At 41.2% G+C, this 14,649-nt stretch overlaps 1 protein-coding gene across 1 annotated transcript in view; it reads left to right on the top strand.

Annotated features, from left to right (window-relative positions):
* Window positions 1-14,434, top strand: part of LOC129775787 (GATA zinc finger domain-containing protein 14) — a 301,077-nt gene extending 286,643 nt beyond the window's left edge. Inside the window, exons 5-8 of the mRNA XM_055780882.1 lie at window positions 1,425-2,115; window positions 2,183-2,429; window positions 2,493-2,890; window positions 13,383-14,434. Of these exons, the coding sequence (XP_055636857.1) occupies window positions 1,425-2,115; window positions 2,183-2,429; window positions 2,493-2,890; window positions 13,383-13,492 (1,446 nt within the window). The 3' untranslated portion in view covers window positions 13,493-14,434. The remainder of the gene's footprint in view (window positions 1-1,424; window positions 2,116-2,182; window positions 2,430-2,492; window positions 2,891-13,382) is intronic.
* Window positions 14,435-14,649: the final 215 nt, after the last annotated feature.

Raw genomic sequence — 14,649 nt, forward strand, 5'->3', positions numbered from 1 at the left:
ACCCAATTAAGTAATAATATTGATTTTTCGAAGATGAACGATGCACAGATACACGAATAAAAATGTATCCTGAATTGAATTGACAACAAATGTCTTTTGTTTCGAAATTTATTTATCCCGATTTTGTAGTACACAAGCTCTAGAACGGTTATTCGTATCTCTGGCTAATAAGGTTAACTCTAAACATCCAATTTACGATTAACCAGCATTGATAGTTTCAGAAGCTAATACCGAGCAACATCGGTCGATATATTCACAAAATATCTGCGCATTAAAAATTCTTCGATAGTGTATTTATTTTTTCGTTGCCCAATCGTTATCACCCGGCAATTGGCAAGAAATTGAATTCGTTCCAATTTTCCGTTTGATAAAACTTTCAGCAGTTTGAACCATATTCCGCTTTGCTCTTGCAAAAATCGCTTTCCTGGCTAAACTCGATGAAACTTATGTAAATTTTTTATACCCCGTAGCATCACCGGGTGCAAAATTGATTTGAATATCACTTTCGCCAAACACATTGGCTCTTCGAGGAACACAGTCTATGTATTCATTGTGATGTTCCTGGAAAGCATCGTCTGGCCGATGCACATGAACGGTATGCAACGATTCAATGTCTCACATGCACACCATGCATGCCCATCATCGTCTGGAAACTTGATTGAATCATCATCCCACCCACAGCAGCACAAACGCCACAGAATGCCAGATGGAAAATGTTTCTGCCCAATACATTTGCCCCTTTCCAGTGGACGCTGTAAACCGTTTATCTGACCTCCACCCCTTCAACCTCGCGCGCACTTCCATCAGCCATCGGTGAGAATAAAAACAAGACCAACTTGGCAGAAATTCGATTTTGAAACACAACCGACATTCGCAGAATGGTTTAATTTCCACCAGATAAATGACACCTAATTACCCGCATTTCTCGACAGCGCCTTTCGCGTGGTCCCAGCGCGGACGACCCTTCGGCTTGGGATTATAATTAGCCCAACTGCCAGCGAGCTTAATAAATTCATTAATTAGGTGTAGGCGGCATCAAGAGTGAGAGCAAATCGCTCTCGCGAGTGAAGCCAGTTACAAGGAATGCGTGTCTCTAATCCTTGTACACTCCATCTTCCCCGTCTGCTGCGAGAATCCAATGGTCGGATATCGCAGGATAAATGGTTATCGTTAGTCCGAACGAAAGTTTCATCAAGTGTGAACATTTTCATTGGCTCGCTATATGCAAAGTTACAACATGGGGCGGAAATCCCTTTTCATTGAAATTGATGCTAGAGAAATTGATGAGGCGATTTACTTGACGGGTACACTATTGTTGCGCGATGTAATCTAATTGATCTACACAAATGGGCATTCCAACGATGTCGGCATCCAATTGTAATTCGGAAAAATTAATATTATCACATGTTGCAATATTGTTACAGATCAAGCTGGTCGACGTGGAGAAGGTCGAGTGGCTAAACCGTCGGTCGTACAGCGCAATTGGGTTGCTTCTCGGTTCACGGGAAGGTCGCGTTTTATTGCGCTGCGATCAGGGCCTGGAAGATTGGTTCGAACTGCTTGAGGAATGCACCCTGAGCAGCAAAGAGCGGCGTCGTGCTCTTCGTCTGACGCAAGGGCCCCGATCGCGAGCCTCTCTTGCCGCTCCGGTTTCACACACCTCCCTGCAGAACAACCATCTTGGCCTCGGTGGAACCTACTCGGGAGCAATCGAAGACTGGCTCCTGACCCGTTACCACAAGACGTCCGCGAATCATCACCATCTGCACTTCCTGCACTCTGATTCGGTGCCTGATCTGAGCACCATCAACGAAAATGGCTTATGCAGCGGATTGCTGACGAACCATTCCACCCCCAAGAAGGTGCCCAACGCAAGACACAATCTGTCGGGAAGCTCCACCAACGGGTACAACAGTCACAACGGAAGTTTCTGCAATGGCTTCCCATATTCGCCACTGAAAAAGTTGTCGGATAACTTCATCAATGGAAATAGTAGTTATATTATCAACGATGCAGACGAAGAAGTTGAGCTGCGTCGCGGAGGGCGTTACAGAGATGATGACCTGTATCGACGTCCCATTGGGCCAACTGGAAACGATAATAATAGACATTCCTGTAAGTGAAGCAACAATTTACAACTACGAAATATTTCATTTATTAATTTTATTCTGTTCCTTCACAGTACTGACCGAACTAGACTACTCAGCTTGTGATAGTGGCTTGGATACGCCACCCTCAACCCACCGTCCGTCGAGTTGTCGGGACAATATGTATATGGTTTCGGCCTACAACCAACACAACCAATCGCTAAGCAAGGATAAAACCACCGATACCGGAATCAGTTCATCTCGTGGAACGCTAGTCTCACCGGCTAACAGCATCCGTCACGGTTATCTGAATAACAACAATACCAACAGCTACGGATCGAGGTAAGAAAACGGATGTTCGCTTCAGAATAATAAATTCTAATCCAGAAATTTCCCCACTCACAGATACAGTGTCCAGGAGCAGAAGATCCTGCGCGCCAGAAACAATCCGGAGGAGAACAAGAACTCTATCCGTTCGGTCCGGGCGGAATTCTACGAGCAGAACAAATACAACAACAATAGCCTTACTAACGGGCATAACCACCATCATCTTAACCAACATCACCATCACCATCCGACACAGCAGGGAAGCAATGGTAATCTGCATCACGTGCACCAACACAACAATGGACTGAACAACAACAACGGGCACCATCACTACAACGGAAACAGTATTACCAATGGTAATGGAAACAGTGGTGGTGGTGGTGGTAATGGTGGTGGGACGGCGGCAGTGCGAGATCGCTACCAACATCCGGCACTGGCTGCCATCATCAATGAGTCACAGGGAATGAAATTCAGAGGTAGGTGTGTTTACTACTTTCCAGTGTGGAGGAGTTCGATCGCTCCGGAGACAAAGGGCTATATTTACAAGAGATGTTTTATTCCGATTCAATCGACATTGACAGAAATCTCAACAGCTCATAATACACATATATTTTACCCTGATGAACGAAGCTACACTCTCGTAATACCATCTCGAAGAAGCTACAGAACCGCTTTCCGTTCTTGACTCCAACCATCCTGCTTTGGAGTTGACAATTAGTCTCTCACAATTCATCGTACATGTAAACACTCCGGATGAACCTGGACTTGACTTTCGTCGGACTAATTCTGGAGGATTACTAGAAGCCCTTCGCCAAACTGATTGGCATTTCTTAAAATCCGCAGACGATGCAGTTGATTGATTTACAAGCTTGCTTCAAAGTCATTTGGTTGATTTCGTTCCACTGTGCAGACCGTCTCCTAAGCCACAAATATACACCTAAGACATCTAAATCGTCTTAGATCGAAGGCACTCCGAGGCCATTGCCGATCCCGGTGCTTATATACCAAGCAACATTTCGCACGTCCTAGTGACAGTTACCGACCATACTGTTGACGTCATCAATAGTTACACCTAGCTAATCATTCACCTTTGTTCCATCCTTTAATGTAACTGTCATTTTATTCTAGAAGCGAAGAGAAAATAACTGTATAACAACTTAGATCGAATAAAGAGTAAAACGTGTCCGAAATTCTTTATATTAATTTCCGTGTTTTACGTATAAAGGGTGTGTCACATCAAATTGCATCACGGAAAAAAACGCTGTAGAAATTCGCCCAGTAGACCGATCCTTTTGAAAATTTTAGACAGTAAAATGAAAACTATTAAACAACTTTTGGCATTTTCTTTTTATTCATACTTCGAGCCCAAGCCCGTATGCTTCGCACCTGTACAACGTCAGGTTGTAGTTTTTTTTTAACAGAAATCCATTTTCTCTTGAAGTCCGCCTCCGATTTCACAACTTTTGGGTTCTTCCGGAGGGCCTGCTTCATAATCACCAATATTTCTCTATTGGGCGAAGCTCCGGCGCGTTGGGCGGGTTCATTTCCTTTGGCACGAAGGTGACCCCGTTGGCTTCGTACCACTCCAACACGTCCTTTGAATAGTGGCACGAAGCGAGATCCGGCCAAAAGATGGTCGGGCCCTCGTGCTGCTTCAATAGTGGTAGTAAGCGCTTCTGTAGGCACTCCTTAAGGTAAACCTGTCCGTTTACCGTGCCAGTCATCACGAAGGGGGCGCTCCGCTTACCGCAAGAGCAGATCGCTTGCCACACCATGTACTTTTTGGCAAACTTGGATAGTTTCTGCTTGCGAATCTCCTCCGGAACGCTGAATTTGTCCTCTGCGGAGAAGAACAACAGGCCCGGCAGCTGACGAAAGTCCGCTTTGACGTAGGTTTCGTCGTCCATTACCAGGCAATGCGGCTTCGTCAGCATTTCGGTGTACAGCTTCCGGGCTCGTGTCTTCCCCACCATGTTTTGCCTTTCGTCACGGTTAGGAGCCATCTGAACCTTGTATGTACGCAGGCCCTCCCGCTGCTTGGTCCGCTGGACGAATGAACTTGACAAATTCAGCTTATTGGCGACATCCCGGACCGAACTTCTCGGATCACGTCTACGCTTGTGATCTTTTTCACTGATGGAGCATCCATTTTTGCCGTTCTTCACCTTCCGGTCGATGGTTAGGTTCTCGAAGTATCGTTTTAGTACTCTGCTGACCGTGGATTGGACGATTCCCAGCATCTTACCGATGTCCCGATGTGACAACTCCGGATTCTCGAAATGAGTGCGCAGGATTAATTCAGGACGCTCTTTTTCGTTCGACGACATTTTTCCAAATTTACGAAAAATTGTCAGTGAAGCATGGCCAACGTGATCTATACACTCTTATCTGATTATAAGCGAAAGCTGAAGGTATAATTCCTAAAAATTTAATTCCTACAGCGTTTTTTCCGTGATGCAATTTGATGTGACACACCCTTTAATTATTCAGAATTTCCCCACCAAACTTCCGTTAACCAAAACATACAACCGCTATTTATACAAACGCTACTGCATACGAACTAAGGCAGATTTACGCAAATATTCTCGACATTTTTGGAAATTTGTGGAGTCAAAACGGAAGGATAATAATGGGTTGCCCACGGAGATATTTCTGGGCAATGAGGTTGTTAATTCAAGTGCAGAAAAATGTAGATTGTTTGCAAATCACTTCAAAGGATGTCAAATCTTGGATGCTTGAAAAGATACACAAGCTCAAGATCACACCGAATCAAGTGAAATTCACCATGAACTAATTGATATGTTCAATAGCCAGTCCTGATGCAATACCTACCTACATCCTTAAAAAAATGTAGTGATGATTTGGTTTCTCCACTCACGGTCATCTTTAATCTGTCATTAAGAGAACACTGCTTACCCACAAGCTGGAAGACGTCAATCATGTTTCCTTTGGTTAAGAAAGACAGAATGTTACAGAGGAAAAACTTCGCGTTGTGCATGTTCCAAGGTTTTCGAAATTCTAATGATCAACATACTTTTCGACTCCTGCAAATATTACATTGACATGGATCAGCACAGATTTTATCCTAAAAGGTCAACTACCACGAACCAAGTTCAGTTCGCCTCCTTTTGTATAAAAACATTGATGCTGGTGTTCAAGTCGACACCGTCTACACAGACTTGAAATCAGCCTTCGATAAAGTTACCCATGGAATACTGTTGGAACGATTAGGGAGAATCGATACCTATAATCATTATCAGCTGATTCAAACCATACCTTTAAAATCGTAGGCTCACCGTTGTCAAGCGTTATCTAAACGTCCTAACAGCCACGTTTCTCCAACACAGACTTCAATGTGCATGGGGAAATGTGCTTTGCAAATACATGCAAGTCGGGGCTCCAACCGAAATATGTTTCCCTAACACGCACTTGAGAGCAGTAGCGTAGTGTGCGGGTGGCAAACCCGAAATTTGCCGGGGGCGCTGACCCTTTGGGGCGCCAGAATCCAAGGATTCTCAATAGTAATTTCTCAATTCAATATTCTTCAATTTCCCCGAATTATATTTCATCTTTCAATCGAGTAAAAATCATCCAACATGAGTAGTTGCTTCAGATACAAAATTGAAACACTCAACATCACATTACTAACTGTCGTGGGCAATCCTATGACAATGCAAAATGGCCCAGGAGGTGCATTTAAGTGGAAATTAGCATCTAGAGCTCCACAGTTATTCTCTAGAAAAAAAACTGTCTTCGACAAAGTTGTTAGATATGATAGAGCGCTTATTTTGATGTTTTCAAAAATATGGTGACCAACATTTACGATGAAATAAAAATTCTAACTTTCTTATCTTTATAGATAGAGGTAAATATAGTTCTACAATGTTGTAGTTATTTAAGAAAACTTTTTAGAACAAAGTTTTATTCTATCTCTTGAAATATCCGATATAGCGGTTTTTATTCTAAGTTTAATTAGGGTGACCATAAAAAAATGGGTTTTTTGCTCTAACTTTTATATTTCAAATCCTAAATCAAAAAAAAACAACTACTAAACAACTATAAACAACTAAGACAACTATTTTGCGATGCAGAACTTGTCAATATATTAATCCCACTCAAAGTTATTGATGGTTTTTCATCCAAAAACTCATGATTTCGATTTTAGTTTACTCAAATACAAAAAAATAACATAGTTTTGAAAATCCCACATTATGTAAAGTAAAGTATGCTCTTTCAAATGCCGTCAACGAACATTTTATATGTTTGCCCCAAAAAGAATGATAAGAGAATGAAGAAAGCGTATTTTTTGGGAAAAAATATCAATAACTTTGAGTAGAGTTGCGATATTGACAAGCATCGCAAAGTGTTTGTCTTGGTATGTTCTAAAAGTTTTCTGAAGACAGTTTGCATGTAAAATTTGCAATATAAAAGTTAGAGCAAAAAACCGTTTTTTTATGGTGACCCTAAAGCAACATAGAAAAAAGCGCTGTATCGCTTATTTCGAGAGAAAGAAAAAAAACTTTGTTCTACAAAGCTGCTAAAAATAATTGAGGCTACAATTTTATCGAACTATATTTGCCTCTATCTTTAAAGATAAGAAAGTTAGATTTTTTATTTCATCGAAAGTTTCGGTCACCCTATTTTTGACAACATCAAAATAAACGCTCTATCATATGTAACAACATTGTCGAAGACAGTTTTTGTCTAGAGAATAACTGTCGACATTGTGCAATGGTCCAGGTGGTGCATCTCGACAGTTATTCTCTAGACAAAAACTGTCTACGACAAAGTTACTACATATAATAGAGCGCCCATTTTTATGTTATCAAAAATAGGGTGACAAAAATTGTCGATGAAATAAAAAATCAAAATCCAAGCAGTCCTCCGAGACCGATATTGAAATGACCATAAGTGGGTTCACAACTGTTGTAGGGTTTTTGATATATGAAAGTTTGTTGCGGAAATTATTATTCATCCTAGGGTTACTCCAACAATAAACTCTAAAAGTCGTATGAAGACAGTTTTGATGTAGAATTTGAAAAATGAAAATTAAAGCAAAAAAACTCACTTTTTCATGGTCACCCTAATGCAACTTAAGAAAAAAGCGCTAAATCAATTATTTTAAAAGATAGAAGAAAGTTTTGTTCTACAAAGTTGATTCAAATAATTGGGGCTACAATATTGTCAAACTATGTTTATCTCTATCTATAAAGATAAGAAAGTTAAATTTTTTATTTCATCGAAAATTTTGGTCACCCTATTTTTGATAACATAAAAATGAGCGCTCTATCATATGTAACAACTTAGTCGACAGTTTTTGTTGAAGAATAAATATATCCCACAAAGTTGTTTTAACTAAGTTCCATTAGGGTAACAATGAAAAAACGGTTATTTTACTCTAACTTTTATATTTAAAATTCTACATCAAAATTGTCTTCGTACGACTTTTAGAGCTTATTAATACCAACATTTTGCGATGCAGAATTTGTCAATATCTTAATCCTGCTCAAAGCTATTGATGAGTTTTCACTCAAAAACTCATGATTTCAATTTTAATTTTCTCAAATGTAAAAAATAACATATCTTCGAAAAACACGTATTTTATAGAATGAATTTTGTTCTTTCAAATTCCGTCAACAATATTTTTTTTTGTTTGCCCCATAAAGAATGGCAAGCAATTGAAAAGAGCGTATTTTTTGGGAACAAATATCAATAATTTTGAGTGAAGTTGAGATATTGACAAGTTCTGCATCGCAAAATGTTTGTATTAGTATGTTCTAAAAATCTTTTGAAGACAGTTTGTATGTAGAATTTGAAATATAAAAGTTAGAGCAAGAAAACAGTTTTTTTCATGGTGACCTAACGTTACTTAAAAAAAAGGCGTTATATCGGTTACTTCAAGAGATAGAAAAAAGCTTTGTTCTACAAAGATAGAGATAAGAAAGTTAGATTTTTTATTTCATCGAAAATTTTGGTCACCCTATTTTTGGCAACATGAATATGAGCGCTCTATTATAAGTAACAACTTTGTCGAAGACAGTTTTCGTCTAGTGAAAAACCGTCGAGCTCTAAATGCTAATTTCCACTTAAATGCATCTCCTGGACCATTGTGCAATGGTGTCAATATGGCGAGTACAAAAAGAAGAGGAAAATTGTCTTGAAACGTTCAAAGGACCTCTGGCATTCGGCGGTCCAAACCCAGCGGGGATCCTACTTCATCAGCGCACGAAGTTCTTTGATCTGGTCAACGAATCGTCCGTAGTAAGATCGAAGCTGCGAGATGTCCTTCGGGGCTGACATTTGGGAAATGGCGCGCGTCTTTTCAGGATCAGCAGGATCAGAAGCAGGGTGAAGACCATCCTTGTCGATGATGTGACCCAGGAATTTGATTTGTGGAAGAGAGAAACGACATTTTCCGATGCGGAGATGGAATCCATAGTCTTGAATATGTTTCAGAACGGCGTAATGGCTGCGATCGGGCTCTTCTTGAGTTTTTCCAGCGATCATGATGTTGTCGAGATACGGTTTGCCACCAGGAATGGCGGCTACCATGCTGTCGATGATCCTCTGGAAAGCAGCAGGGGCGAATTTGACTCCGGGCGGCGAACGGTTGTACTGGAACAATCGTTGATGAGTGTTGACTGTCAGCATCTTACGGGGTCATCGACTTCCACTTGGAGGTATGCGTCTGAGAGATCGATGTGCGAGAAAAAGCGGGAAACAGCTAGCTCGGCAAACATGTCCTCCGGATGTGGCAAAGGATGGAAATTAGATTCCAGCGCGTCGTTGAGACCTGTAGAGTTATCACCGCAGACACGAACGGATACGTTGTCAGCCTTGCGGACAACCACGATGTGGACCGCCCAGTCGAAGAATTTAACTGGTGAAACGATTCCATTATCTTGCAATCTCTGCAGTTCGGCGTCAACTTTGGGAGGTGCAGCGTAGGCCACCGGCTTCTTTGGACAATACACAGGGCATGGCTCGGGTTTCAGGTACAGCTTCACTTGTGCTTTGGTGTAACTACCTAGGGAACTTTGAAAAACATCAGGAAATCTGGAACGGATTTTTCCTACCAAGAGTTTGCACTTCTGCTGTACGGACGGGATCAGTGTGTTGAACGGAACCGACCAGAGATCGAATTGATCGATCATCTCGATGCCAAAGACATTGAGATCCGTGACAGTGATTTTTTTTTTCCCCCAAAATATATTTTTTATTAAGGCACATGTGGCGTTAGCATGACGGGGCTGGGAGTCCAATATTTTGACAATTTTTGTCTTACAACTATGTTAGTAATATGTAACCGATTACTCGCGGTTGGCTCGAGGTTAGTATTACAAGTGTTCTCATAATTGGTATGTTGCAGTCTTCGATGCTCTGTACGTGTGCCCGATACGGGATACTTCCTATTGGGATGCAGCTGACCATTAATCAGCAACGCCCCCCTAGTCTGTACCCCATATCTAGCGTGGTGCGTCTTTCTCGACTCGAGAAATCCAAGATAGAATGGTCACTAGCCGGCGCAATCATCATCTCGTGTAGAGTTGTCATGAGCGGTACAACCTTTGGCTCTTGTTGAATGATCAGTGGACTGCACAACCTTCGGCCCGTGCATCTGTAAAGAGTGTGTGTATGTATTGCCGCGACTAAGTAAAAGTTTATCGATCGGATAGGAGGGATATGAAACGGGGACACAACGAAGGAAACATCATTAAACGTTGACATCGGCGTTTCTGAGGAACAGGTATAGATGAAGCAAAAGATCAGGATCCCGGCTACCTAAGATATCCCGGACGGGGATATCCGATTGTCTGCCTTGTGCTCTCAGTGCTCTAGAGAGCTGAGAGCGAGCAGCATAGAACCGGATACACGACCAGACAACATGCTCGATGTCGTGGTAGCCATCGCCAAAATCACAAAGATTGTTTGCTGCGAGCCCAATGCGATAGAGATGCGCGTTTAGGTTGTAGTGATTGGACATAAGCCGAGATATCACACGAATGAAATCACGACCTACATTCAATCCCTTGAACCATGCACTCGTCGAGACCCTAGGGATAATCGTGTGTAACCAACGACCGAACTCATCTTCACTCCACATGCGCTGCCAACTAACGAGTGTGTCCTGACGAGGAATGTGAAAAAAATCATTATAGGCAATTTGCCTTTCAAAAAGTGTGCCTTCTGAAGCGCCCACCTTAGCTAGCGAGTCCGCTTTCTCATTCCCCGGAATCGAGCAATGAGAGGGAACCCATGCTAAGGTAATCTTGAATAATTTTTCGACCAAAACACTCAATAGATGTCTTGTTCTTGTTAGGAAACAAGATGAGCGTTTATCAACTTTCATTGAGCGGATTGCCTCTATTGAGCTGAGACTGTCTGAAAAAATAAAATAATGGTCGATGGGCAGTGTTTCAATGATCCCTAGAGCATAGTATATCGCACCCATTTCTGCGACATACACGGAACAAGGATCTTTGAGTTTAAAAGAGGCACTGGAATTTTCATTGAAGATGCCGAAGCCAGTGGACCCGTTTATGTTTGAACAGTCAGTAAAGAACATTTTATCAGATCCAACTTTCCCATATTTTTCCGAAAATATCGACGGAATAACATTGGAGCGTAGGTGATCTGGTATTCCATGGATTTTTTGTCGCATGGACAGATCAAAAATGACAGAGGAATTACAAAAGTATGGGAAGCAAACTTGGTTGGAGATGCCTGGTGAAGGGTGCACGTCGTGGGTAAGGTACTCATGGTATAAAGACATAAAACTTGACTGAGGAGTCAGTTGTAGTAGATTTTCGAAGTTATCAATCACCAATGGATTCATGATCTGGCAACGGATGAGAAATCTGTAGGATAATTCTGTGAACCGAAGAGTAAGCAGGGGTACTCCTGCCAAAACTTCGAGACTCATCGTATGTGTCGAATGCAAACACCCCATGGCTATACGCAAGCAACGATATTGTATTCTCTCCAGCTTGAGAATATGAATCCTGGCAGCTGATCGGAAGCAAAAACTGCCATATTCTAACACTGATAATATCGTTGTTTTGTACAACTGAATGAGGTCTCCTGGATGGGCGCCCCACCATGTTCCGGTTATTGTTTGGAGAAAATTGATTCTTTGCTGGCATTTCTGTTTCAAATACGCAATGTGTCTCCCCCAGGTACATTTAGAATCAAAATATACACCCAGGTATTTGAAAAACATAGAGTGTTGGATCGTTTTGCCGGATAGGTGAAGCTGGAATTGGGCGGGTTCGTGCTTCCTAGAAAAAACGACCATTTCGGTTTTCTCCGTAGAAAATTCGATACCCAGCTTGAGGGCCCACGTGAACAGATTGTTCAGGGTATCTTGCAACGACATTTGCAGAACGACGGGATTAGTACCCGTGATGGAAATAACTCCATCGTCTGCAAGTTGTCTCAGCATGCAGTCTCTAGTTAGACAATCATCCATATCATTGACGTAAAAACTGTACAAGAGGGGGCTTAGGCAGGAGCCTTGCGGTAGGCCCATAAAACTGTAACGAGAAGATTTTGAGTTGCCATGAGAGAAATTCATGTGCTTTTCTGACAGTAAATTGTACAGGAAATTATTCAGAATTGGTGAAAGTCCACGATTATGATCCGTGACAGTGATGTTTGCTAGGAATTCACCGATGCACTCAGTATCGTCTCCTGACTGCTACAACTTCCGTCTCTTGAGTTGGTGGTCGACCAATCGTTTCCCAAACATACTCGGAGATTATTGTGATGTCCGTCGCAAAGTCTAGTTGTAACTGGATCGGGGAACCATTGAGATCCAACTTAAGGAACCTCCGTTCCTTTGAGAGGTCAACTCGCTTAACCAATTAGAGGCCTTTGGATTTGACGGTGTCCTTTTTCCTTGGTTCGTAGACCGACATGACCCCATCAGTAGAATATTTTCGTATTCAATATTGGATGCACAAAATGAAAAACGGAAAACATTTCGCATCGCGAAAATCATATAATTTCCCAGCGATTATTTGTTTTCTATTCATATAATACTGCGACCAAATACATTTTGTTTTTTTAAACAAAATATAAAATCCCAAAATGTTTTCAATAGCTTTAAAATAGCTTTGAAAACAGGTTATTGGAACCATATATTTATAAACTCGCACACGCTCTGGAAATCCATTTAGTTGATGCGGGGATGTGAGATGCGGAAGGTCACGCTGAGGCCTGTGCATTATGCTCTTCTTTTCCAATTCCATTTCTCTTCTGCAGTCGGACCGAACGAAGCATTTAGCGAAAACCGAGGTATTTATGATAATTCGATACAAATGGACGCCAATGACTATGGATTTGGGGTGAAGGATACGAAATGTTTGATATGGTGTAATGGATTTTATTTCACCATATCGAAGAAATCACATTTATGAAAGCAGCGTTATAAAATTATTTGTTTACGAATGCCGCAATCGATCGTCGTTATTGGGAAGTTGGAATTGTTGGGAAGGAGGTCTTATTTTTGCTATGTAATTCCGAGAAAGAATCCATTCCTTCTTAAGCGTTAATAATCCTGCTTCGGATCAATGATGATTCCAATTGTCGGGGCTTGGGGAGGAGGTACTATTTGCACTGGTTATTTTCGAGGAAGAATCGATTCCCCCTTTGAGCGTTAATAATTCTTTTCCGACTAACTACACTTTTAACTGGCTTGTCACTTCACCTTCATTTCAGAAGAAGGTCACGAGTGAGAACTGAACTCGTGACCTTTAGCGTGAGAGGTACGGATGTTACCACTACACCAGATTGCCTCCTCATCAATGCGTTAGTACTAACTACTAGAAAAGTTCATAGCGCCATCTAACATTTGCTGACGGAAACTATTTGAAGGCCCTAATAATGAGTTTCTTCCAACCTTTTCTAGCCAAAACGTTATCTAATATTTAAATACACCTAACCAATTTTTTTTTCCTTTTTTAACAGATCGTTCCTACTCAGACTGCCAACAGTCCGTTCCGCGTCGACAATGGGCCAGCAACACCCCGAGCCCAAAGCGCATCCCCTATCTCGGAGCACCACCGACTCGTGTCTAAGCGGAACGACATTCCCTTGCAGGAGAGAAAAAAGCTGAACGACGACAAGTGATTGATCCGGTACTTGTTTTAAGAAATGGCTCCTAATTTACAACCAACAATTTTCAAACCGGGGACAGTTTAACCTCTGCGTGCGGAACCGTAGAGCCAGTAGATTCCTATAGATAACCAATGAGTTTTTTTTTTCGAACAAGTAGAAGATATTTTTGTGTCGAAATGGCAAAGATGGAACATTTCGCTAGTATATACACATAGGTCGTAGCGCGTAGAGTCCCAAAAAGCACCCGTTTGTAGACATCGAACTAAACCCACTTAGTAGGTCTTAACTACTTGTCGAAACATGATTTAGATTCATAGCGCGGTATCAATACGAGGGTCATACAAAACGACGAAACAATGTCGCCAATTAGAAATGAATTACGAAGTAATAGCGAAGAGAAAATTATTGAAGCTTGAAGCTTGCTCACTTCAACGAAATCAAAAGAATACGTATACTTGTAGCATTTGTGAATCCAATTTATGATGATTTCTCCCCTCTCAAATATTCAAGTTTGGCGTTTGAAGTCGCTTACAAAGCTTAATGAATAGTTGCATTTAGAATGAATGTTAGTGCTTTCGGAAACGGAGATTTATATGTTTTCAAAATTTATTTCATTTTTGTTTGTTGAAACTGGTTTTTTTACTGCATTAAACCGAACGGCTTTGGTGACAGGGCGTTAGCAATATTAGTGAAAGAGGGATTTTCGTGAGTGAGCGATCGAAATTATAACCACAATTTCTCACGCATCTTGATGATGCGAAAGAAAGGAAGTAGTAATTAGAACTGCTTTGAATGGGACTATTCAGATTTAAAAATACGTATTGGTAGATTCGAATGAGAACAAAAACAAATTCTTCACGCTGATTACTGGAGAATGAAGATTTGTGTTAACGAATAAAACGTTCCCGAAATCAAAAACGCAAATCAATTGATCCGAAATTCCAAACTAATGCTATGAAGGTATAGTTGTTACTAATCTAACTTTTTGTTTTGTTGGATAGTGTCGATGATATTCAAGAAGTGATTCCACGCATATAGTAATCTGCAGATGTTGGCGAATCACACTTCAAAAGTGTTCATGAACGAAACACTAGGACGAAGGGAAGAGTCACCATAG

This window comes from Toxorhynchites rutilus, chromosome 3 (genome assembly GCF_029784135.1).
Source record: "Toxorhynchites rutilus septentrionalis strain SRP chromosome 3, ASM2978413v1, whole genome shotgun sequence".
Taxonomy (NCBI): Eukaryota; Metazoa; Arthropoda; class Insecta; order Diptera; family Culicidae; genus Toxorhynchites; species Toxorhynchites rutilus.